This window comes from Gorilla gorilla, chromosome 7 (assembly GCF_029281585.2).
Source record: "Gorilla gorilla gorilla isolate KB3781 chromosome 7, NHGRI_mGorGor1-v2.1_pri, whole genome shotgun sequence".
NCBI lineage: Eukaryota > Metazoa > Chordata > Mammalia > Primates > Hominidae > Gorilla > Gorilla gorilla.
Window position 1 is genome coordinate 95612235 of NC_073231.2, and position 27520 is coordinate 95639754.

Sequence of the window (27520 nt, forward strand, 5' to 3'; positions counted from 1 at the left end):
GACTAATAATATATGTTTTTAAAACTGTATACTGGTAAAACCTATCATGAAAGCTAAAGGTTTAAGGTTGTGATTAAAAAATATTTAGAAAGCTTGGATAAAAAGAATCTTAGCATTTACGTGAATTTAGAAGCACTGAACACTTCAGGAATCAGCAGACCAACAACGTACTATCCATCTTTAAAAGGAAGGAAAGTAAGTGTGTGGAGAAATAGCTATTTTCATCATCTACAGGAAAAGAAAATTAGTATAACTTCAATGAAGAACAATTCAATGACATCAACCAAAGTTACAAACCAATATACTCTGATCCTGCAATTTGGCTTCTGGAATACGTAGATATATATGTATGAAATAACATAAGCAAAAATTAACTATTGCAGCATTATCTGTAATAGCATATGTGTGAAAATAAAGTAAATGCCCATCAATGGGGGATAAATTATGGTATATCCATCAGCGTTTAGAAAATAAAAAAGATAAGGGAGCTTTTTATGCATTCATATGGAAAGATATCCAAGATATATTAAGTGAAAAGTAAGCAAAGTAGACGAGTATATAGTGTCATAATAATTACATAAAAGTGACAGATATTTTATATATATATTTTATATATAATTAAATGTAAACATGCACACATAATATATATTTATATATATTTAAATATATATAAATATATAAATATAAAGATAAAATAAATAATATATATAAATCTATATATATGCATATACAATATATGCCTATATATGTGCATGTTTATTTTATATTTAAACCAATTAACTTTTTATTGAAGTACTATATTCAGAAAAGTGAATGTGAGTGTAATCTCCAAGAATGTTCATAAACTGAACACACCCATGCAACTGGCACCTACATCCTAGGTCCCGAATCAAAAAATAGAACATTACCATCATCCTAAATACCTCATGATTCCCTTCTAATCAATGCCTCTCCCCTGCTAGAGAGAAGATTTCTATAAGCGTAAGTTAGTTTTATTTATTTTTGTACTTTATACAAATGGACTCATGCAATATGTACTCTTCTGTATCTGGCTTTTTTCATCCAACATTATATTTGTACACTGTTTAATTTCATTCCCATTTAGTATTATACTGTATAAATGTGCCAAAATGTATTTATCTATTCTACTATTTATGGATATCTGGGTAATTTCCAGTTTGAGGCTATTATAAACACCACTGCTATGAACATTGTAGTAGATGCATACACATGTCCACATACCGAAGCAAGGAATTACTGGGTCATAGGGTCTGCATATCTACAATTTTAATAGATACTGACACACAATTTACAAAATTGATTGTACCAATCAACACTCCCACGAGCAGTGTACAAGAGCTCCTGTTGCTCCAAATCCTCACTCACACTTGGTATATTCTGTCTTTTTAATTTTATTCATTCTACTGTTTGGATAGTAGTGTTGCAATGTGAATAAAATTTGTGATTCCCTGATAATTAATGATGTTGAGAACCTTTTCACCTCTTTTTCAAGGTATCTAAGTCCTCTTCTCAATTTTTCTATTGCATTATGAGTCCTTATTGTTTTAAATTTTAAACCATGCGATATGGTTTTAAAAAGTAAGTTTAAAAGTAATGTAATTAACAATACAAATAAATTCCATGAAGTTCTATGCTTCATGCTCTCTCCTTCTTAGAGATGCATATTAGGATTTCAAAAGCTCCGAAAAGTTCTACATTTTTCACCACCACAAAACAGTTTAGAGAAATGTTGTCTCCCTTCTGATATAATTTTCATGGAATTAACAATTGTCTCCTTTTTTTACTTGTATTTTTTTTACAATTCATTCTGCAATTTTATCCCATAGTTCATTAGATCTGTCAAACATCTATCAATATAATTTCTCAAATACTCAAAATTAGATAATCTATCATTTCAATTACTGTAACTACTGTTTTCTCTTGAAGTCTGCCATCTCCCTGTTCAGTGAAAATGGGTTGCTCTCTAATTCTGCCATATTTCTCTCATCCTGGAGTTTCCCTTCTTAATTTCCTGGTCGGGTTTTCTGGATCTCATGTCTTTCTTTTTCTTGGCCTACTCCCATGTTTTGCTGAACACATTCTCTAGGAGCTTTCTTTAAAAAAAAAAAAAATGACATGGAAAGAAAGTATTTCATCCTTCTATATGTGAAAATGTTTTTTATTCTGCCCTTATATTTGATGGAAAGTTTGACTATAGAATTCTAAGTTGGAAGTTACTGTCCTTCAGAATATTGGAAAAATTTCACTTCATTATATTTCAGGATAACAATGACTTAGTAACATTGTTAAGAAATTCAATGCCATTCTAATTCCCATCCCTTTAATTTTTGTTTCTGCCCTCTGAAAACGTTTAGAATCTTCCCTTTAGTGTTAGTGTTCTCACCTTTTTAATGATGTGCCTTAATGTAGGTCTTTTTACTTGGTGGGCCCTTTAAATATGAAGACTCCTGCCCTAGCAAAATTTTTAAAATTATTATTTTGATCATTTCTTCCCTGTTTATTTTTTGTTCTCTTTTTCTAGGACTCAGGTTTTTAATTAATTGACTGGATAAACATGTCAGGCCTCTGAGCCCAAGCTAAGCCATCATATACCCTGTGACCTGCACATATACATCCAGATGGCCTGAAGCCACTGAAGAACCACAAAAGTGAAAATAGCCAGTTCCTGCCTTAACTGATGACATTCCACGATTGTGATTTGTTCCTGCCCTTCCCTAACTGATCAATGGACCTTGTGACACTCCTTCTCCTGGACAATGAGTCTCAGGAGCTCCCCACTGAGCACCTTGTGACCCCCACCCCTGCCCGCAAGAGAAAAACCCCCTTTAACTGTAATTTTCCACTACCTACCCAAATCCTATAAAGACTGCCTCACCCCATCTCCCTTTGCTGACTCCTTTTTCGAACTAAGTCGGCCTGCACCCACGTGATTAAAAGCTTTATTGCTCACCCAAAGCCTGTTTGGTGGTCGCTTCACACTGACGCGCGTTAACAGAATGAATGGATAGAAAAGTCTTCTGAGTACTTTTTAAGAAAAAAGCTTATTGGCCGGGCGCGGTGGCTCACGCCTGTAATCCCAGCACTTTGGGAGGACAAGGTGGGCGGATCATGAGGTCAGAAGTTCGAGACCAGCTTGGCCAACACGGTGAAACCCCGTCTCTACTAAAAATACAAAAATTAGCTAGGTGTGGTGGCGGGCGCCTGTAATCCAAGCTACTTGGGAGGCTGAGGCAGGAGAATTGCTTGAACCAGGGAGGCAGAGGTTGCAATGAGCAGAGCAGAGATCGCACCACTACACTCCAGCCTGGGTGACAGAGCACGACTCCCTCTCGAAAAGAAAAAAAAAAAGCTTATTAAGCAATAAAGCACAGAGTATCAGACCATATGTTTAGTGCTGAACATTTTATTATAAATGATCAAAAATGTTTAACACACTATTGTTTACAACCTCCCACTACTGTAAAATCTTAACATTGCTACTTTCATTTCAGGTAATGCAAAAATACAAGAAGCATTAGCTGTCTGTAGGCAGAAATCTGTTCGAGTCATTCCTTATTACTGAATCCCTAGAATTAATTAAACATCTAGTATGGACTTGGTATTGTATATAACATTTGCACTCATGTCTCACAAAATAGTCATCTAAGTAGAAAGGTATTCAAGGCAGAAGGATGGAAAAACGTTTGCAGTCTTTTTTGGTTGGCATGAAACACTGACTGCATTCCTCCCAGATTTATAAGAAAGAAATATTTGCAGTCTTACCTGGAGTTAGATGGATGGACTCTCTCAAGGTTATTTTTCAATCTCTGCACATACATACTTATGGAAGTAAGAAAGAAGAGGGAGAAAAGGCAGATCCCCCATAACAGCGGTTAAACACCTGAACTTGCTCCACTATGACAGGGTTTATCATCCACCTCTCAGTCCTCAAGTGGCTGGAAATACGGAAATTGGAGTCCAGGTAGACAGGTGAGTGTACAACCTCTTAAGTGTGGAGCCCTCGGAATTCACAATACTCCCCCAAATCGCTTCCTGCGCAGGCGCGGAGTCGGAAGGGAGTCGGAAAACAGACCCCGGTGCCCCCTAATAAAGCCCCCAGCCGGACGCTGCCACTACCGGGGTTTGGCAACTTCCGGAAGACCTGTGGCCCAAAGGAGAATCCTGTTGAGGGCGGCGGGGGCCGGTGGCCGCTAACCAATCCGACACCCGCCAGCAGGCTGAAGAGAGGGGCTTTCCCAAAAGGAAAACTTTCCCAAACCTGGGGGATGGGAAGAGAAGACAAAAGGAGCGCCTCTGGCTCCCTTTCCCACTTCCCAGCCGCCCGCCCCAGCCCTCGGCCTCGGCTGCGCGACCCAGGCGGAGGATCCCGGCCGCAGGCCGAGGCGAGAGCCAGGCAGGAGGGCCGCGAGCGGGCTGCCCCTCTCCCCGCCTTGCTGTCCGCCGCTGACGTAACCTGCGAAGTTTGGGGAGGGAGGAGCTCGGGCGGCCCGAGCTGGTCGCTGCGCGCGCCGGGGAGGGCCGGGGCTGCGAGAGAGGAAGCTCTTTCGCGGCGCTACGGCGTTGGCACCAGTCTCTAGAAAAGAAGTCAGCTCTGGTTCGGAGAAGCAACGGCTGGCGTGGGCCATCCGGGGAATGGGCGCCCTCGTGACCTAGTGTTGCGGGGCAAAAAGGGTCTTGCCGGCCTCGCTCGTGCAGGGGCGTATCTGGGCGCCTGAGCGCGGCAGGGGAGCCTTGGGAGCCGCCGCAGCAGGGGGCACACCCGGAACCGGCCTGAGCGCCCGGGACCATGAACGGGGAGGCCATCTGCAGCGCCCTGCCCACCATTCCCTACCACAAACTCGCCGACCTGCGCTACCTGAGCCGCGGCGCCTCTGGCACTGTGTCGTCCGCCCGCCACGCAGACTGGCGCGTCCAGGTGGCCGTGAAGCACCTGCACATCCACACTCCGCTGCTCGACAGGTAGGCAGCCACTGGGGTTCCCTGGAAGAGCCCTCAACTCCTGCATCCCCTCAAGCTCCCTGACAAGCGGGCTCTAGAGCCCAAATGGCAGTGACCGCTTGGGGCCGGCCTCACCTCGTCACCTCTAGGCAGCCCTTCAAGCTTGGGAGGTAGGGAGCACCGACCCTTCAAGCTCTGGCACCGTAGGGAGCACAGGCTTCTCTGGAGATGCAGCAGTTGCATTCCTCCACACATCTCTCCATTACCCTTTCTCTCCTTCCCTCTTACTCCTAGGCGTTCTGGCTCCGTACTCCAAAAATCAGCAATCACTGCCTAACTCTAAACGCTGGGTTTATTGAAATTGATGTGTGTTTATATATAGTGGGTGTGGGTTTTGTTTGCTTTGTTTTTTCCTTATTTTTGAAATTGGGCTGTAGGGCTGCACTGTCCAGTAGGTAGCTCTTAGCCACAGGTGGCTATTGAGCACTTGAAATGTGCCCGTCCGAATTGAAGTGTGACCTAAGTGTAAAATACCAGAGTTCGAATGCTTAGTATTTATTAAAAAAAGAACTTATATTTTATTATTTGTTTATTGATTATATGCTGAAATAACATTTTTGATATCTTGGGTTAAATATAAGATTAAAATTCATTTTATGTGTTTCTTTTTACTTTATGTGGCCACGAGAAAATTTTAAATTGTATGTGGTGGTGTTCACATTATATGTTTATTGGACCGCACTGCTTTAGAATCAAGGATGTTTTGCTTCTTATTGTTTTTATTTTGGTTTTGGTTTATTATGTGTTGTCAGGAACGTTTTATATCAAACTCAATACTAGCAGTTCAGTTTCTCCCAGTCTCAGTTTCTCTCACAGGGAAGATTAAGTAGAGGAAATGTGTGCTATTTTTGCCACAATAAATTGAACCAAAAGACTGTTAAATGGCCAGAAATTGTAAATGGCTTTCACTTATTGGTTTGTACAGGTTTTAAGGGAAGGTTAGCATTAGTTTCTGTTTTCAGAAGAACATTACAACCGCGTGCCATAGACCTGTGACTGTGTATTAGTCAATGGGTCTGGTCACCAGTCTTGTGTATTTTACTTCCTACAGGGATTTAACTAGGCCCAGCATTCAGTTCTTAGTGAGTTAACATCCATGATTACAACATTCTCTTCTCCTCCTCCTATATCTAATGTGAAAATACGTCATCCCCGATGCCTGATTGGCCAGAAGCTGTGAGTATCCAGCATCAGATAAATTCCTCAGCTTCCGCCCTGCCAAAGTTACTGGATTTTCACCTGCCTGTGCCTTTTCTTCATTGTCTCTCACTGTCAGGCTTCGATGGCCTAAATGGCACAGGAGATTTGGGACACCTCTAGAGCTTGTTTCCATTTCTTGTCTATCATAATCCAGATTCAGTGATATACAAGGTGTGGTGTCTGTTTACTCCAGGCCTTATATTCTGTGGAGCAAGTGCTGGACAAGTGTGTATATGTGTCTGTAGTCAACTTTTAAGGGTGGTGGTTGGTTAGAGAGGGTGGATATATGTTAGAACCAGTTATGCAAACACTATATGGAAATGTAGCACTGATGGACCCATTAGGTATTGAAAAGCCAATTGATCCTCCCATTTTGGGTGCTGCTTCTCAGGATTTTGATTTATCTAAGCTTTGTGCAGTTTGGGGACCAAGAAGTGAAGAGGGAGTTTCCTTCCCATACTCGTGAACAATTTTCATAGTCTAAAATTCTTCACTGAATTGGGTAGGAAATTAATTCTGTCTTCGAGGAAGCCATAAGACCAGCGAAACACTCTGGCATTACTGCATCACATTCTTTTCTCCAATTTGTTACTTAAGATCTTATCATTGCAGTATTTATGTAGTCTGAGCATTAGATGAGGCTATGCAGTTGACTCACTGGTGTCTCTTTCCTCACTTATAAAATACGAATAATAAATACATGTGTTTCTCGGACTATGGAGAACAATGTTTGCATTGTTCTTTGGGATGACCTGAAAGAAAAATAAGTTTATGCAATGTTACATGCTCTTATTTTAATGATTGGTGAATCAGTCTCCATAACCTGACTTCTATCCGATGAGTGGACCTTCCCCAACAATCTTCCCACCCCTTATGAGTAATGAGTCCAATTGGTTGTTCAAATACCCTATAGATGACATAACTTTTCTGATTAAATTTTTGAGTTAATTTTGGTGATGTGACTATAGAAGCTGTACTTTACACCTTTATTTTCAAAATGTAAAAATCAATTTTTAAAATCTTTTGGCTTTAAAAAAAATTTCCCACTCACTCAATCTTGCCAAAAATCTACCTTCAAGAACTTTCCTACTATATTCTTTGATCAAGCAATAGGGTAGAAAGAATGCAGAAAGAATGTCCCATGATTGCAATTCAAATCTGACGCCAACCCTGCCACTTATTAGTGTGACCATTAGAAAAGTATTAATTTTTCTGAGCCTCAGTGCCCTCATTTATAAAGTGGAGATAATGAAACTATGTTTAGAGGGTGATCTTAGGATGCTAGTGCATATAAAGTGACTGACGTGTAATAGGGTCACAGTGGAAAGAAGAATGCCTCTTAATGGGAGGAGGAAAGAGTGTGTGAAGTGTCACTGAGACTTCTGCAGCATGCACTCTCTATTGTTCTTAGTATCCAGGAATCTTCAGGGTCATCCTCTGTTGTTGGCCTAAATCTCTTGGGGCAGATACGGAACTATTTCCATCTAGGGAATAAACGTTTAATTAAAATGGGTCTCACAAACTGATACTGGTTTCCTAGCAGTTGGAGTATTAAGTGATTGAAGGACAGAGAATGAGAGAAGCTTTTCACTTTATGCCTTCTTGTTACTCTTGAATTTTAAGACATATAAATATATGACCAATTCAAAAAATAAATGACGAAGATTCTTTTGCTTTGTTTTTTTGTTTGTTTTTAAAAGTAGTCCTCTTAGTCTGGTCTAGAATGTCTGTTGCTATTCATATTTCAACAGCCATTCATTCAGAGCTTGGGAGGTGTAAGAACTAACTTATCATCATTACTTACCTAATAGGCTTCTCCTGGAAACATTTCTATTTCTGTCATTGCTGCAGCCAACATCCAGTCACTCAGGGTAAAAAAATAATGACATCTCCAATTCCTTTTCATTGTTTTTTAACCCCCTACAGTCGGTCACTACAACGCGGGCATTCTATTCACTTAGTGTTTTTCTTTCCATTTCCACTGCTACCTTTGTAGTTTTAGGTTCATGTATTAACTGGTATTAAAATCTCCTAACACCTGACTTTCAAACTCTACCACTTTCTACTAATCCTACATCTTGTTGCCAAATTAATCATCTTAAAATTGTATTCTACTGTCATTCCCCAACTCAAAAACTTTCAGTCACACCAGGTACATTGGCACACCCCTGTAGTCCCAGCTACTCAAGAGGCAGAGTAGGGAGGGCCAGTCTGGGCGACATAGCAAGATCTGGTCTGTTAAAAAAAAAAAAAAAGTTTCCAGTGTGTATTCTGTATGTTAAAAAAAGCAAACAAATCGTCAATCACTTAGTGACTGCTAAGTGAAGTTTCACCACCCTAACCAGGCTTTAAGACTGAGATATGTCCCTAACCTGTCTTATTCACCTTCACTCCTTTTATATTACATAAAAGGAGTGCATTAAACAATTCACAATTTCCCAAATTTAGCATTCCCTTTAATTTCCTTGAAATCATTTGATACCTACCTATTGGACATCTGATACAATTGAGCCCAGGAGTTTGAGGCCACCCTGAATAACATAGTGAGACCTTGTCTCTACAAAAAAAAAATAGGCACGGTTGCATGCCTGTGGAGCTAGCTGGCTGCTGGGGAGGCTAAGGTGGGAGGATGGCTTGAATCCAGGAGTTTGAGGCTATAGTGAGCTGTGATCACACCACTGCACTCTAGCCAGGGTGACAAAGAAAAATAGAAAAAAAAATAGTTAAATATGTATTTGTTTTACATATGAATAAACAAATGAACCTGGGAGCCAGTTACCCCAGCAATCTATTAATATTATTGAGCATTTACCTGTTCTCAGTGTTCTTTTCCTGAGTTCTGGTATATAATTTATAAATATTACTGACTTTTATGCAGCTATTGAATCTATAACATTTAAAGGTTTTAACATTCAGGATATTTGGAAAATGTTTATATGGTATGCAACCATAAAATTTAATATAATATTCTAATAAAACATGCTCATTCGAATACAATGTAAACTTAATCATGTAATTAGTTCAAGCACCAATTGTTCTAACATAGATAGACTTTATAAATTTAATACTATATTCTTTCCCATTCCTAGGATAAGTACAATAATAATAAACCTGTGTTTAGCACTTTTACCTGTCAGTGGCTTATAGAAGTTATTTTGGTCTCTAAACAGACCTGTGGAATATATAGGGTAGGTATTATTTCTATTTTAAATATGATGAAACTAAGGTGCAGAGAAGTTGCATAATTTACATGAGGTCACATAGCTAATTAATGAAAAAAAATCCAGGCTTAGTCTTATAGGCATGATAATTGTATATTTTTTATTACTTGAAGTAATTATGCATTTTTTTTCTTAGTGAAAGAAAGGATGTCTTAAGAGAAGCTGAAATTTTACACAAAGCTAGATTTAGTTACATTCTTCCAATTTTGGGAATTTGCAATGAGCCTGAATTTTTGGGAATAGTTACTGAATACATGCCAAATGGATCATTAAATGAACTCCTACATAGGGTAAGTATTACACATTTTTAGTGGCCATAATTGCCATTTTTACTATTCAAACTATATTTTACTTTGATTTTATATTTGATCAGATTATTTAGGGGTATATAGATGAATCAAAGAATAATGAAAAACTATCACAGGGATAAAATTTTACCTTTTGTGACATTTTTGTGTTGATTAAAACACTGTGGATTCAGGCCCTGTACTCTAGATTATTTTGCCTGGGTTACCATTCCTAACATTTATACCAAATTATAGTATTTACATGCATATTACATGGGTAGAAATGGAAGAGATAAACTCTGCACACTGTAAAATCCACTGTTAAGTGATATTTTATTTTATATTAATAGCAATTTCAAATTCAAATTTAATGTTATTAATACCAGTTCATAAAGTTCTGAATTAGCAGGCCAAATATTAACAAATTATCTCTGAATACCAGATACATTAGCTTTTCTAATAATAGACAGTGGTATGAGCCATTTACCCTTTTTCCCAAGGTACCAGTCACTCTCTCTTTGATTATGAATCCCTTGAGTAAACAAATTCAGGGGTCCTCATTCTCAAAATACATGTATTCATTATTAATATTATCATGAGTCTGTAGTTTCAATAGATCTTTTTAAACTACTTGGTCCATTTTTTGAGGGTTGGCTTAATTAAAACTGTATTAATCTACAAAATCCAATCAATAGATACTCATAAATGATAGTGTAACACAATGTCCTGTAAGTGGCCAAGGGAAAGTGGGTGCCACTGTCAGTCAGTCATAGAGTAACTTCCTCTCAGTTTCAGAATGCATCACATTCTATTCATGACTTGTGACCATTTGAAACAAGGATGGAATAAGTAACTGGTGTCAGTCTGTAAGATTTGTATAACTACCACAGAGCCAAGATACAAATATTAATAAATCACAATTTCTCTTTTATTTTTGTTGAGAAATGAGTATAAGTAGAAATCTAACATTTTCTTCCCACACCCCAGCAGATACTCTGGCACCCAAATTTGCAGCTCGCTGGAAATTCTACAGCCTCCTCAAGGGGGATTGCTAACTCCTGGAAAAAAATCATAAAATATAGAGTGAGCACTTCTCTCCCTTGTCTCCATGATCACAAGCCCCCATATTATATTATGCTGCAGAGAGGCCTGGTAACTGCTTTAAACTGCATAATTTTCAGAAAAAGTTACCTTTTTTACAGATTAAAAGATTAAGTTTCTCTAGGGGACAGGCCTCTGTGTATGCCAGAGAAAGTAATGTTCCACGTCAGCCTTTTGTGTTTCTTTTGGTTTCCTGTATTGCATTATTTAGGGTGGGATTTATCTTGAAGTGCCCTCCCCCAACCTCACAAAATTCATTGAGAAAACTCAAGATGTATCATAAACAGTCTAAAATATTTTGAACCACTCCCCCTGCCAGATTGATCACTGAGAACACATTTGCAGAAAAACTTCTCAAGAACAGTTTTGTACTTTCAGTAGAAGCAGTCTTTTTCATAGCATTTAGAAAAATGTGGTATGGTGCCTGGCGATTCATCATGGATCTTCCCAAATTGCCTGATCTTCCAAAGTATGTTCATTCTCCTGGGAAGCCACATTAACTTTTATGTTCAGAAAACATTTATTTTAAGAAAACTCAGATGGATATTATTTGAGTACTATGAAAAATAAAATGTTATGTTTTAAATGTGTCTGTTCTATATAGTTTTAGAAACAATAATGACTGTCCCTTCCACAAAAACAAAACAAAAGGCTAATTTTATAAGCTGGAATGCAGATAAATTAATTATATGATTAAATGTATGATAAATTAATGCTTAGTCAATAAATACAATATGATCATAATTTGTAACTGATGCAGTGATTATAATGTATGATTTTATATTAATAGAAAAATTAAAATACAAATTTTGAATGAATGCCTTGGTATTTACTAGAAACAAACTGTCTGTAATTTTGTGTGTATTTGTGTGTACTCAAATTACCTGATTAAGACATAGAATGAGGAGGTGGATGTGGGTGTAAGTATATGACTCTGGCTATATACAGATACAAAATAATTGAGATTTGTGTCAGTTGAAGAAAGACCCAAAACCATGTAGTTGTATGACCAATATAAACTAAAAGGAAGTATTGGTGCCATAAAGTTATCATAATTTTCTCTATAAAGTGAGGAAAGTAAGACACAAAAATGTTAAACCCTATCAAATTGGTGCTATTTTATAAAAATGAGCATATGTTTTAACCTTAGTTTATACTGTATTTCCTCATGGAATATTTAACTTTCTAAGTGTGAAACATAGTGAAATTTGGACTAATTTCATTTTCTTTCTTTTCACATATATATGAAGAAAACTGAATATCCTGATGTTGCTTGGCCATTGAGATTTCGCATCCTGCATGAAATTGCCCTTGGTGTAAATTACCTGCACAATATGACTCCTCCTTTACTTCATCATGACTTGAAGACTCAGAATATCTTATTGGACAATGAATTTCATGTTAAGGTAATTACTTTTTTAAAAAGTTTATGTTTCCTTGTCCTTATAGTTTTAAAAATACTTTTTAGTTATTTCTTCAACCTAGCCAATTTCATGTCTCTCCTTAGAGATAGGGACTAATGAATAGTAATTTCCATAGCCCCTAATTTCTATCTTCTATTCTCCTTCTTCCTACTGCAGTTAGGAAGTTATTCCTAGACAGAGATAGAATTATGGTACAAAATACAAAGCCATTATGTTTCTTAATTGAATTGTCAAGATCACCTTTTTTTTTACTTTTTATTTTAAAATTATTATATGTTTATAGGAAGTTGCAAAGGTAATAAAGAGGTTTCATGTATCCTTCACCTGGTTTCCCACATTGTTATATCACACATAATTATAGTATAATTTCAAGACCAGGAATTTGACATTAGTACAATGTGTGTTCCTAGTACTGTTACTTTATCACATGTATAGATTTGTGTAACCACAACAATCAAGGTACAGCACTACTCATAACATCACCACAAAGATACCACTCATCCTACCTCACCCACTTCCTCCCTACCACAATCTGTACCCCTAACAACCACTAATCTGCTTTCCATCTCTTTAATTTTGTCATTTTGAAAATGCTATATAAGTGGAATCATATAGTATGTGATATTTTGAGATTGGCTTTGTTCACGTCACATAATGCTCTTGTGATCCGTCTAAGTTGTGCTTGTAACAATAGTTGTTTTTTATTGATAAATAGTATTCCACAGTATAAATGTACCAAAGTTAACCATTCAGGAACATTTTGGTTCTTTCCATTTTGGGGTAATTATTTACAAAGCTGCTGTGAACAAAGCTGTACAGGTTTATGAGTGAACATAAGTCTTCATTACTCTGTGATAAATGCCCAAGAATGCAAATGCTGGGTCATATGGTAAGGGTGTGTTTAGTTTTTAAAGAAAGTATCTAACTATTTTCCAGAGTGGCTGTACCATTTTACATTCCACCAGCAATGTGTGAGAGATCCAGCTATTCCACATCATTTTCTAAAGGGATTCCTTGGTTTTCTTACTGTTGAGTTTTGAGAATTCTGTATATGTTAATAGTAGTAGTTCTTCATCGGATATGTAGTTTGCAAATATTTCCTCCCAGTTATAGTTTATCTTTTCATCCTTTTAACAGGGACTTTCACAAAGCAAAATGATAATACCAAATGCCCACCAGCATTTGGTATTATCACTGTTTTCTGTTTAGCTGTTCTAATAGATGCGTAGTGATATCTCATCTTGGTATTAATTTGCATTTTCCTAACTACTAATGATATCGAACACCTTTTTATATGCTAATTTGCCACCCATACGTGGTTTTCAGTGAAATGTCTCTCATGTCTTAAGCTCATTTTCTAAAGGGATTCTTTGGTTTTCTTACTGTTGAGTTTTGAGAGTTCTGTATTTGTTACAGTAGTAGTTCTTCATCAGATATGTAGTTTGCAAATATTTCCTCCCAGTTATAGTTTTTCTTTTCATCCTTTTAACAGGGACTTTCACAAAGCAAAAATTTTAATTTTGATGAAGTCCACATTTTTTCTTCTATGGATCATGCTTTTGCTGTCATCTCTAAGCACTTTTCACCAAGTTCTACTTACTGAAGATTTCCTTTTTTGTTATCTTCTGTAAGTTTTATAGTTTTATGTTACATATGTAATCTGTGATCCACCTTGAATTCATTTTTTAATAAGATGCAGGACTTAAGTGCTGAAGACACTGGCTATTGTGATTTCACAGCTATTCTATATCTAACTGAGTGTAAATAAAAAGTAGTTTTTGAGTAATTAATACTAAATGTAACTCACCATATTTTTATGTATCATTTTGCTATACTTTTAATAACATGTAATCGGAAAATTATTATAAATATAAAAAATGTTCAAAGAAATCAGTAATAGAGAAGTTGAAACAACAGGGAAATTAAAACAAGAAATGTGAGAAAAAATAAGTGGGAAAAATTTTTATTGAAGACACTCCTCTCCTTAGAATAAAGTGGTAGGGGAAAGGAGAGAGAAGCAAGCTGCTGCCTCAGTATTGCTAAGAAAAAAAGAGACTAATCTATTCCATCAATTATAGAACCATCAAGTAGAAGTACCTTAATGGTCACCTAGTTCTCTGATACTTCACTGCAACAATCCCTGTCTCCCAAAGCAGTTATCCTGTAACAGGGAGTCTTAACATCCTTAATTGAATAATTGTGACATTTTCTTAAATGATCAACCAAAATTCCTTCCTGGTTCCTTCCACCCATTGATCCTACTTCAACTTTTTGTGATAAACAGAATAAATCCAATTTAGTTACTTCAGCAAGACAGCCCTTTCAATATTTGAAGATAGCTATGAGCTGTCTCCCAAACCCTCACGTACAAGTGCATTTTATCCATCTCCCTGATAAATACCCTTTAGTTCCTTCAACTCGTTTTCTTATTACATGGATTTTAATCCTTGGTGCTATGTAGATGCATCATTTTGTTTAAATCTCACTTAAATGTTGATCATCAGAACTGAACACAATACTATTTTTGGTGTGGTTTGATGAATGCAGACTTTAGTGAAAGTGTCATTTCCTTGGCCCTAAATACTTAATAGTTCCTTAATAATTCATCAGCTTTCCAGGGGTAGTCATATCACATAGTTCAAATTGGGCTTAGTGTCAACAAAAAACCCTTGGAGGTTCTTTTTGCCACATATCGTTGCTTAAGCCACCTCTTCTTAAGCAACAAAGTACACAAAATAATGTACTTTGCAGAATACTTTCTAGATGTGATCAAATTTTATCTTGTTAGATTGGAGCAATTGCTTCAGTCTCTTAAGACCTTTTTGAATGTTATTTCTATAATCCAAAGGTTTTAAGTTTCTCTCCAAGTTTTGTGTGATGCTCAAATTTAATTAGCTAATTTTTTGTATCTTTAAGTCATGATTAAATATGAACCAGTACAGAGCTTGAATCAGAGCTGTATCACGTGGCCATAAGAACTTTCATATGGGTCAATATCAGTCCTTTTGTTAATCCGCGCTTTTGGAGAATACTCATTCAGTTTGTCTGGAATACTCCTAAAAGTGCTATTATACAGCCCATATTTCTTCATTCTGTCCTTAAAAATTTTATGAAAGTCTTTGCTTAACTGCTTTTCTCAGCTGTTCTCATGACTTAGTCATCTTGGTCCTTTTCTGTGAATTCAATTTTAAAATTCTTGATTATTTTTATTTTTTTTCTTAAATTGACTCTTTTATTGTAGCAAATGAATGAAAAATTCATTTATTCTACCCCTCCTTTTGGGGAATGGAGGCCATAATTTTTTTATCTCAAATTCATCTAAATGCTAATAAAAATTAGGTATTTTGTTAAAATTGGTAAAAAATATAGGAGGTAAACAATGGAAACAAATGATGTGCTGCATGGAGCTCATTTCACTCTGCTGAATTCTAAAGTATGCAGTAAAATATTTTAAGTAATTTCAGTGTCTTTTAGGATTTCCCATACTCCCTTGTCAATTAAATATTATTTCTGTTCTTACATTTTGTCTTACATTTTTAAAAAATAAAGTAAAAAATAAGGAAGCTTTTAAATATTTAGTTATAAGATACTGTATAATATGTGCATAAGATTTACAACTGAAGCAAAGCTGTACAGGACATATCAAAGGCACAGAATATTGTCACTGATAATTCTTTAGGCACCCATTGTATTGGACATAAATATGTTTTCTCTGCAATTATACTTTTCCATGAAATACTTCTTTTAGTGTTCAGCATAAAATTGTATAATAATTATCTTTACAATTTTGAGATTTAGTGTATTTCTTAATTTAAGGATGCTACCTTTAGGGCATTATTAATACAACTGTATAGACCAGAATTGTAAACAATGACCAGTGACAATTGCATGAGATGTGGGTAGACTTGGCAGCTCTGTGAGATGTAGGAAGCACATGGTATCAAGCTATATGTCATGAAAAGTAAGGTGTGCAAGGTACACACTCATTGAGAATATCAGACAAAAAATGCCTCTGCTTAATTTTCAAAAATTAGTCTCTCTTTTGAAATTTGTAATGTTATATTAAACTTTAACTCAGTATGTATTGCTCCTAGAGTTATTTGGCTCAGCAGTGTGGAATTTAATTTTGTAAGAAGTTGGGGGAATATATAGAAATAAAATATTAAAATATATTACATTTTCTCTGGTTTGATATCTAAATACAGTGAATATACACAAAGATAGTTGACTTTTGGACTTTTTAAAGAGGAAATTTCTTAATTATTTGCTCTTGTCCCTTACAGATTGCAGATTTTGGTTTATCAAAATGGCGCATGATGTCCCTCTCACAGTCACGAAGTAGCAAATCTGCACCAGAAGGAGGGACAATTATCTATATGCCACCTGAAAACTATGAACCTGGACAAAAATCAAGGGCCAGTATCAAGCACGATATATATAGGTAGAGTAAAGTTGCTTCTGCTCAGAGTTAACCTTGTCTCAGACACAAAATTAGTCAACCAGAATTTTGAAGCTACATTTTAAACTGTGATTTTTATTCTTCTCTCATAATTGTGGTGAAAATAAACTTGAGGCCCCACGGTGATTAATATTTTTCAAATTAAGGAAATTTAATGATTTGCTTTAAGAAACTTTTACATCCTTTAAGAAATTTTAAAGCATCTCTTCTTATCCTATCAATTTATAATATAATAGTTAAGGATTTTTATCATATGTGACTTGGAAATGCAGAGGGAAACAGTGGTTCCTAACATTTTAGCTTTAAGTTTCTCAACCTGTTCAACCTTTTAGCTTTTGATATCTATATATCTTTTTAGATAAATAGACAAACTCTTAATCACACTGGGGATATTTCTATTTAAAGAATCCCTAATATTTGTATATGTGTGAATTTTTTACACAACAAATCAATGGGTTTGATAAGATCATATTTTCATATTTCAGATGCATATTACTTATAATCTCATAATGCAGTAATAAGCATAACACATTGTTATTGACACTGGTTATTTAACCAGAATAAAAGGAAGATGATTATTTACACAGGTTTAGGAGATGGGGACATTCACCTCATGTATAAGTTACTCTTATCTCTTTTAATATACTAATGAATGCAAAAGCAGACTCTCTAAATTTGCTCTGAACACATTTTATAGTCCTTTAAATGGCTTTTTGCCATCTTTAATAAATAACCTGTTAATGAATCAATTTAGGAATGAATGCTATATCTCTACCAGAAAACTGTATATTTAATTAAATTGCATATTCCTTTTCTTCAAAAGCATTTTAATTTTTGTTATTTCTCATTAAAACCAAAGCCAGCCAATCCGTTTTAGTGGCTGCACTAAAACAATTCATACAGTGTCTTTTACATTCACATTGTATGAATATAAGAAACTGTCCTTTTATATTTTGTTTTCTGATATTTTTAATTCATTCTGAATGATGTACTGAGGGGAGGAGAAATGTATTTATAGCTTCCTGAGGTAGAGATCATGTTCTACCCAACAATTCTTAAAGCTGGTTTGATTCTTTAAAAATGGGCCAATAAATCTGCCAGTCATACATTTTGTGAATTTTCCCTTTATGTTCAATTTCAATATTCTCTGTCAGGGAAAAATGAGGAAATATTATTCCTTTATTTGGGTAGGAATTCCCTCTGTACTCCTCGCTCTCCCTGTAACACAAGGTGTTGGTAGTAATAAATTCTATGTGTCCATTTTGAATGCATGGTTAATGTTGGGGTGTGGCAAAATTCTTCTATCCTATTTAACCATTTATTCTAATTATAAACTCTATGCAGCTTAACCCTGTAATTGACATCTGAAGTTAAACTGTAGGCAAGATATTTCCACTACCAAAGAAGATAGTGCTGAGAGCAGAAAAAAGGCAGTAGAATAGAGCTCCATGAGACAATTTTTTTCTTGTTCTTTGTTCTTTGTGAAAAATAATATCATTTAATTAAAGGGCATAGCTTATCTGGGTGTCCAAGAATTAAATCATCCACAAAAAGTTAGTCTTACATGTAACGTTAAGCTTGTATTACAGTAATTTCCTAATTTTTTAACTTAAAGTTGATTTTGTTTCCAAACTACATGAGCATTTATCATCTTCATTCTATAGAGTAATTCTTTGCTGCCTTATCACTTTGAAAAATGGTATCTTCAGTCAGCTTTTAAAAATAGTGCTATTTTAGTTTATTATGCAGAATTCATTTAAAATATGTAACATGTATGTTCTTATGTTAAACAGCTATGCAGTTATCACATGGGAAGTGTTATCCAGAAAACAGCCTTTTGAAGGTAAGTATGTTTTGACTTTTTTATGCTCAATAACATCATGTTAGTAGGTCACTCTCAGAACTATCTAAAAATCATGTTATTTTAAATCTGCTTATTCATTTTGTGGAAAACACACTAAAACAACAATTTATCAGTTGTGAATGCATCACATACTGCAAAATATACTGGGTTAAGGATCCAGTTGTGAGTCTACTATATACTGGAAAATGTACTGGATTAAGGATCAGAAAAACCCAGATTTTAATTCTTGTTCTGACAGTAATTAGCTCTGTGATCAAGTCACAAAATCTCTTGTGTCCTCATTTTTGTCGCCTGCATAATAAGAATTTTAAATTACTATTTCCAAGTTCTAGTCTAGCTGTAAAATTATTTATATGATAATTTAATTACTACCCCCTCTATAAAGACTAGCAAATATTGAAGACTAATCTGTCCTTTTTATTCCCTGAAAATATTGTTTATTTCTTTATTTTGAGGTTTGTGTAGGTCAGCTTGTTGTGTAACAAAAAACAACCTCGGAATCTCCGTAGCTTATGAAATAAACATTTATTTCTCATTCACATTAAATATTAGTTGCTGTAGCCCTTCTTAGTTCTGCTAGGTTTCGCTCAGCTCTGCTTTACAAATACTCTGTTGACCAAATCCAATCACATGGTCAAGCCCAAAATTAATGAGGTGAGGATATAAACTCCTTCCATAGGAATCAGACAAGTCTGGCAATGGTTTGGGGTATATATATTCCTTTTACAGAAAGGGGGGTAAGGCATCATTCCTAAAATTTCAATATTCACTTATTTTCTTTTAGTTAGTTTTAGATGTAAGTAATATGCTTAATCAGAATATATTACTAATGAATGCAATCTATTTGTTTTGACAGATGTCACTAATCCTTTGCAGATAATGTATAGTGTGTCACAAGGACATCGACCTGTTATTAATGAAGAAAGTTTGCCATATGATATACCTCACCGAGCACGTATGATCTCTCTAATAGAAAGTGGATGGGCACAAAATCCAGATGAAAGACCATCTTTCTTAAGTGAGTATATAGTTTTAACCTAGACTCTTTGAATTACAGAATTAGTTAATATACTGTGAATAAAATATTCCTTGAAAAATTGTGCAAATTAGATGACTAGCTAGAAGTTGTTTAAATTATTTTCTGTCTTATCATAGCATTTATATATGAGTAACTCCTTCTAGAGCAGAATTGAGAATTCCTAACAAAAAAGAGAAATCGTGTGATAGTAACAATTTGTTTCATATATTTAACAAATATGTCTTAAACCCCTACCATGTGCTATGTATATACTGGAGTGAGCCCTGGGAACAGAGTAGTAAACAAGACAAACTTTCTGTAGCTAGTTCACATTCTAGTTGAGAAGGCAGAGTGAAAACAAATAAATAAGTAAGATACACAAATTGTGACAATCTTATAAGGAAATAAGCAAGGTAATAGACTAATTAAGGGAGGGAAACAAAGGCCTTTTTTTAGGGGCAAACATTTGAGCTGAGATTTGAAGCTTGAAAGAGAGCCAGTCATTCAAATGCTGAAAAAAGAGTATTCAGCCAAACAAAACAGCAAGCATAAAGGCTCTGAGCCTAGAAGAGGAAAAAGTTTTATATTCTCAAGAAACAGTGAGAAGGCCTGTGTGGCTGGAATATAGTGAGCAAGGAAAGGAATTAGATGATATTGGAGAGTTAAGAGAGAGGCTATTGGCCATCATAAAAAGGTTAGATTTTTATTCCAAGTGCAATGGAAAGCCATTAAAGTATCTTTTGCAGGGAAGTGACATGATCTGATAGAAGTTTAGGTGAAATTCTTACTGCTGTGTGGAAAGTTGATTGGAGAAAGACAAAAGTGGAAGCAAAGAGTCTAGAAAAGACACTTTCAGGAATATTCTAATTAAGATGGAAATTCTGAAGACAGAAGAGTTACAGAATTAAGATAGTATTTCAGAGGTAGAATGGATCAGACATCCAAATGTAAATGTAGGAGAAAATCTTCATGACCTAGGGTTAGGCAGCATCTTTAAATATGACATCAAAAATAAATAGGATTCATTAAAAAATTTATAATCAGACTTTGCAAACATTGGAAACTTTTCCACTTCGAAAGGTACTATTGAGAAAAGAGAAAGCCAGGCATTTAGTGTCCACGACTTTAGTCCCAGGTACTTAGGAGGCTGAGGCAGGAGGATCACTTGAGCCCAGGAGTTTGAGGATGTGTAATAGTGCACTGTGATCGTGCCTATGAATAGCTACTGCACTCCAACCTGGGCAACATAGCAAAACCTCATTTCCAAGAAGGAAAAAAAAAAGCAGAGCCACAGACTGGGAGAACATATTTGCATAACATGTATCTGCTAAAGGGCTTGATTCTGGAATATATAAAAAACCATGACAAGTCAATAATAGGACATATAGCCCTATTTTTAAATGAGTAAAAGATTTGAATTTCACCAAGGGAGATATACAAATAGCTAAAAAGCATATAAAATGATGCTTAATATTATTAGTCATTTGGAAATGCAAATTAAAACTGCAATGAGTTACCACTTCATACCCACAAAATAGCTATAATTAAAGACAGAAAATAACAAGTGTTGACAGTGATGTGGCAGAACCAAAATCCGTATACATTGTTGGTGGGAATATAAAATGATGCTGCCGCTTTGGAAAACAGTTTGGCAGTTTCTTAAAAATGAAAGATAAATTTACCATACAACCAAGCAATCCACTAACAGGTAACCCAAGAGAAATGAAAACATATGTTCACACAGTTGTATGTGATTAGTGATAGCAGCATTGTTTATAATAGCCAGCAAGTAGAAACAGTCATAATTACTGCTGCTACTACTACAACAATACATGAATCTGTTGTTCCAGGAAGAGTCCAGGATCCTAATATAAAATTGAACATCACTAACATATTGATAGTCTGACTGGTTCATCTAAGAAGGGAATATACATAGCAAAGAGAGGACCCATAGTAGAGCTCTGAGGCATTCCAGCACTTAGAAATTGAGAAGAGGAAGAAGAAAAAGGATTAAGGAAGAGAAGACAGTAGAGAGTGTAGTCCTTGTGTCTTGGAAGTCAAGGTGGGGTATAGTCGGACATGTCTAATCTGCCAGGAGGCCAAATGAGATAAGCAGGATTTTCCAACATTGTCATCACCGGTAATCCAAACAAATGGAGTTTTAATAGAGAGATGTAAACAGAAGACTGATGTACATTTAAAAAAATAGAAAGAAGTGAAGGCAAATATGGAAAATTCCAGCAAGATGCTTGGCTCTGAACAGAAGCAGAAAAAAATGAGGTGATAGCTAAAGGATGATATGGGGTCAAAATTTTTTCCTATGGCCAGGCACAGTGGCCCATGCCTGTAATCCCAGCACTTTGGGAGACCAAGGCAGATGGATTACTTGAGTTCTGGAGTTTCAGACCAGCCTAGGCAACACAGCAACACCTTGTCTCAAAAAAAAAAAAAAAAAAAATTAAAAAATTAGCCAGACATCGTTCGTTGCCTGTAATCCCAGCTACTTGGGAGGCTGAGGCAGGAGGATTACTTGAGCCCAAAATGTTGAGGCTGCAGTGAGCCTTGATTGTGCCACTGCACTTGCACTCCAGCCTAGCTGACAAAGCAAAATGCTGTTTCTTAAATTAAAAAAAAAAAAATCCTGGAGAAAGACAAGATTACTAGTCAAATGATCCAGTAGAGAGTGAGAGATTGTCAGTGCAAGAACTGAGAGAGAGTATCAGAAACAGAATGCTGGAGAGGTGGAGGAAATGGTATTCGGAATGCAAGTGATACTGTCTACATTTGTATGAGTATATGGACACTTTTTTCTACTGTAAGAGAAATGAGGTTGGAGAGATGGATACAAGTACAAGAAGTTTGTAGATCTGGTTGTAGAACCCTGAAGGAATTCCCTCTCATGGCTTCTATTTTCTCAGTGTAGTATGAGAGCAGATGATCAGCTAGCTCAAAGGAAACATGGAGGATGGGATGTAAGAGGCTAAAAAAGGGAAGATAAAGTACAATGCCTATTACCCTTGCCTTCCCTTTCTAAGTTCAGAATATATTAAGAAAAAGCCGAGGAAGAAAGATAGATGTTGATCAGAATATCAGTTTCATTACTGATAAAGCTAATTGGAGAATGCACCTTTAGATCTGCAGCCAAATGGGCTTAGTAGCATTTTACCCCTACAGTTGATAGCTTTACCAGCCCACCACAGGCCTCACCCTGCTTCTACATAGGGAAGCAGAAAATGTATGCATTCTTTAGGCAAGCTGACTTTTAAAAGAAGGAGAAAACTGCAAAGGGACCAAATAAGCATGCTTAGTTTTTCTCCAAGTTTAATAAATGAGGTAAGTCTGAGGGGCAGAAAGGAGCTGGAAGAATTCCTCCTATACTTCTCCTTCCTGGGGATTGAACTGGAAATGTCATCTTCCTGTTGGAAACATGAAGAAAAGGACTTAAGTGTCTCCTCCAACAGTACAAGATAATTATGTAAGACAGCAATTCTCAAACTTTTAGATCTCAAGACTCTTCAAAATTATTGAGGACTTCAAAGAGCTTTTGTATGTGTGGGTAATATCTATTAGCATTTACTGTATTAGAAATTCAAACCAAGGAATTTTAAAATGTAGGAATACACAAGAACACATTCCATTATCTGTTGAAGCAGTGATCTTATCACACCTTATTTATGGGCCTCTGGATAAATCCACTATATACTTGTTTGGGGATGACAGTGAACAGGGAAAATAATGTCTTAGTACTTGTTATTTTGAATATAGTTTTGACTTCATGAACCCTCAGGAACCACCCCCGCCAGGGGTCCCTGGACCACACTTTAAGAACCACTTATCTATGAGAACAGAATAGTAGATGTATTTAGGAAGCAAAATAGGATTGCTGAGAAGTGGTATTTAGTGTCTAGTTTGGGCCGTTAATTTAGAGAAACCAGCGACCCCACTTCTGGTCAAGATGGAGTAACTGGGGCCAATTTACCCTCCTGCCTGAAACAACCAAAAAACCTAGACAAAATATGTGAAACTGGTTTTTAAGACACTAAATATCAGGAAACAAAGAGCAGCAATCTCTGATGGATGGGAAACAAATGAAGTGAGCCTTCCGATTGCCCAGCTTCCTGCCTTGAGAGTTTCTAGATGCAGCATGGGGAGAGGAAACAGGTGGAACCCAGTGGACACTCAGGGTCAAGGAGACAGGGATGACAGTGTGGGTAGACCAAGGCAGATAGACTTCATAGGACATTGCACCAGAAGGGAAAAGGTACACAGAGTGAGAACCCCAGAGATTTGCAGAGGGTTCCTCTCAAGTATTCAGTGGAACACTGAACAGTACAGGGTGAAGTCAGTAAGCCAAAAGCCAAAATCTTGAGCATAGGAGAAAGGAGAAGTTTGTAGAGAAGTATTGCCTAATGGCATGAACTTTAGAGGATCTAGAATTTTCACAGAAAGAAGAAATTACGATTTGGAAATGGCAAAGAGAGGACAACAGAGATATATACCCTTCCTCATGGCTCTGGAAAGAAAGAAACAAAATGTGAACCCATTACCTTAGCAACTTTTGATTTGTAAATATAATGCTGATGAACAATGGATATAAGTATTGAATGAAAAATACAATGCATTGTTTTTCTAGTAATAAGAACTCAGAGTTTATTTTTAAACTGTCTTAACTGAAATGGCCTATAAGCATATCCAGCTTTGTATCTAATAGTACAGAGTGTGTGTGTGTGTGTGTGTGTGTGTGTGTGTGTGTGTAATTTATCGCATTTCTTACAAAGTACTGTTGTCTGCCTTAGACATTTTTCATTTATAGCCATTGGGATGCTACTGGTTTTGTTGTTATTGTTAGGTTTTGAACTTTGTTTTTAAATGGAAGTACAACTTTTTTTTCCTAGGATGACTGTTTCCTATTTTCAGTGGGAAGGTACCATCATTGATTTATAAACACACTACTGCCTATACAGCCTGTCAGTTTTATTTTAAGGCTCTGGTGTATATTGGAATGTTGAAAAGCAGATTCTGGGAACCCGAAAGGGAAAGGAAGAAAAAAAAATCAATAATAAGGAAAGTTTAAGTGTATTCAATAAAGAAATTCTGTCAATAGGACCAAATGGAAGAACATGAAATTACAAAGGGATCTCTAGATACCAGAGTAAGCACAAGATGCCTACTTTTGGACAAACCTACTGAAAAGAAATGAAAAGTTCACAATGAAAGAAATTTTAATAAAAAAATAAAGGAAGCTTGAAAAACTAAAAGCAAGCAATATTTTTCCTTTTTTAAAAAAAAATATAGGTTAACTGAATTAAGGAAAAGAGGAAGATCAGTAAACCTTTGTTGAAAAAGTAACTAGAGAGTATATATTCTGAAAATGGATTTAACTGTTCAATTAATATACATATTAAATGGCAAAGTAACACAGTAGCAGAGAGGAATCATATAATAAAGATTATTTTTTTCAAAAGCCTATCAAAGTATAATTTACTTACCATAAAATTTATCTATACATTCATTGACTTTTTAGTATTAATAATTTTACAGTTTGCAACCATTACTATAATCCAATTTTCAAGTATTTCCATCACCCCCTACAAAATCCCTCCTAACTATTTGCAGTCACTGCCTGTTCTCACCACTAACCCTAGGTAACCAGTAATCTATTCTCTGTCTTTCTGGATTTGCCTTTTCTGGATATTTCATATAAATGGAATGATAACAATGTGTGGTCCTTTTGCATCTGGCTCTTTTCACACTTAGCATAATGTTTTTCAGGTTCATCCAGGTTTCGGCATGAATCATAGTTCAGTAATTTATTGTTGAATAATACTTCATCATATGGATGTATCCCATTTTGTTGATCCATTGGCCAGTTGATGAACATTTTGATTGTTTCTACTTGTTGCCTCTGTGAATAATGCTGCTATGACTGTTCACATACAAGTCTGTGAACATATGTTTTCATTTCTCTTGGTTAATTTTCTGTGAGTAGAATTGCTGGGTTATATGATAAATTTATCTTTAATTTTTAAGAAACTGCAAGCTGTTTTCCAAAGTAGCTGCATTATCTTATTCCCACCAGCAATGTATGAGGGTTTCATTTTCTCCACGTCACTGTCAACACTTCTTATTTTCCTTTTAATTATATTTTAGTGAGTATGGAGTGATATCTCATTGCAGTTTTAAAGTGCCTTTTCTTATGATGTTAAGCATCTTTTCATGTGCTTCTTGAAGACATTTGTATATCTCCTTTAGTGAAATTCAAATCTTTTACTTGTTTTTTAATTTTGCTATTTTTCCTATTATTGTCATGGGTCTGTATATATTGTAGATACAAACCCTTTAGCAGATACATGATGTGGAAATATAGTGTGCAAGGCTGCAGCTTATCGTTTTATTTTTTCTTAATACTGTCTTGAAGTGCAAAAGTGTTCAAATTTTTTGAAGTCCAATTTTTAGGGTTTTTTTTTTTTTTTTGAGATGGAGTCTTGCTCTGTTGCCCAGGCTGGAGTGCAGTGGCACAATCTCGGCTCACTGCAAGCTTCACCTCCTGGGTTCACACCATTCTGCCTCAGCCTCCCGAGTAGCTGGGACTGCAGGTGCCCGCCACCATGCCCAGCTAATTTTCTTTTTTTGTATTTTTAGTAGAGACGGGGTTTCACTGTGTTAGCCAGGATGGTCTCAATCTCCTGACCTGGTGATCTGTCCGCCTCGGCCTCCCAAAGTGCTGGGATTACAGGTGTGAGCCACCATGCCCGGCCCAATTTTCAAGTTTTTTAATGGATTTCATTTTTGATGTCATATCTAAGAACTCTGCCTAACCCAAGATCATGAGGATTTTCTCCTATGTTTACATTTAGGTGTGTGGTTCGTTTCAAGTTAGTTTTTATGTGTAGTGTGATATAAGTATCTAAATTTATCTGTTTCCAGGTGTATATCCAACTGTTTTAGCATCATTTATTGAAAAGGCTATCCTATCCTTTCCCTATTGAATTGGCTTAGCACATTTGTCCAAAAACAGGTGTTTATAGATTCTCAACCCTATTCCATTGTTGCTTATGTCTATCTTTATGTCAGTAATAAAAGCTCGTAAAACAGCTGAATGTCATCACTTTGGGGAAAAACTGACTTGAGGCCTTGTACATTAAATGTTAGCATTTCACTTTAATACTTAGAAGCAATCTGAACTCAACCTGTATTTTTTTCTCTTACGTAGAATGTTTAATAGAACTTGAACCAGTTTTGAGAACATTTGAAGAGATAACTTTTCTTGAAGCTGTTATTCAGCTAAAGAAAACAAAGGTAAGTTGCTAAACGAAATGCTGGAAATTAGAAATTTAAAGAACTGTATAATATTCATGGAGATTTTTAGTTAAGTGTAGTTTTTAATATATATACTTTACACAGATATAAGCTACAGTTTTGGAGTGAGAAAATTTACCAGAGACTATGAATACTACTTTTCCTTTGTCACCAAAAGCTTTTCTATTTCATTCAAATGGCCACCTTCAGATTTTAAAGACATTTCCAGGACCAGGCGTGGTGACTCACACCTGTAATCCCAGCACTTTGAAGGCCAAGGCGAGTGAATCACTTGAGCCCAGGAGTTCGAGACCAGCTGGGCCACATAGCAAGACCCCACCTTTATTTAAAATGTAAAAAAAAAAAAAAGACATTTCCAGAACCCTTATATATCAGACGTAAATTTAAAAATGTATAATCACAGCCAGTTGTGTACAATGAATGCACTGAGCCATTAGAGGTGTTTGTTTGTTTTTTAATGTACATTTATTTTCCCAAAGTTGTAATGCCTAGAGAATAATAGATGTCTGGGTTCTCGCACTTCTCTTTTTATTTAATGTACATTTTTTTCTGAGATTCCTTGCCAAGTTTAGCTGTAGAATTTTTATTAAATTTGAGACCAAAGTGT

General features: G+C 35.9%; 1 protein-coding gene across 2 annotated transcripts in view; it reads left to right on the forward strand.

The window, feature by feature from the left end:
• The first annotated feature begins 4064 nt into the window (after nt 1-4064).
• The window catches only part of RIPK2 (receptor interacting serine/threonine kinase 2), a 33719-nt gene continuing 10263 nt past the window's right edge, over nt 4065-27520 (forward strand). Inside the window, exons 1-7 of one of the 2 annotated variants that reach the window (XM_019032820.4) lie at nt 4065-4980; nt 9577-9730; nt 12079-12234; nt 16536-16693; nt 18505-18554; nt 19432-19593; nt 26807-26892. In XM_019032820.4, the coding sequence (XP_018888365.1) occupies nt 4808-4980; nt 9577-9730; nt 12079-12234; nt 16536-16693; nt 18505-18554; nt 19432-19593; nt 26807-26892 (939 nt within the window). In that variant the 5' untranslated portion in view covers nt 4065-4807. The remainder of the gene's footprint in view (nt 4981-9576; nt 9731-12078; nt 12235-16535; nt 16694-18504; nt 18555-19431; nt 19594-26806; nt 26893-27520) is intronic. The other variant, XM_055348682.2, reaches the window with a different exon arrangement.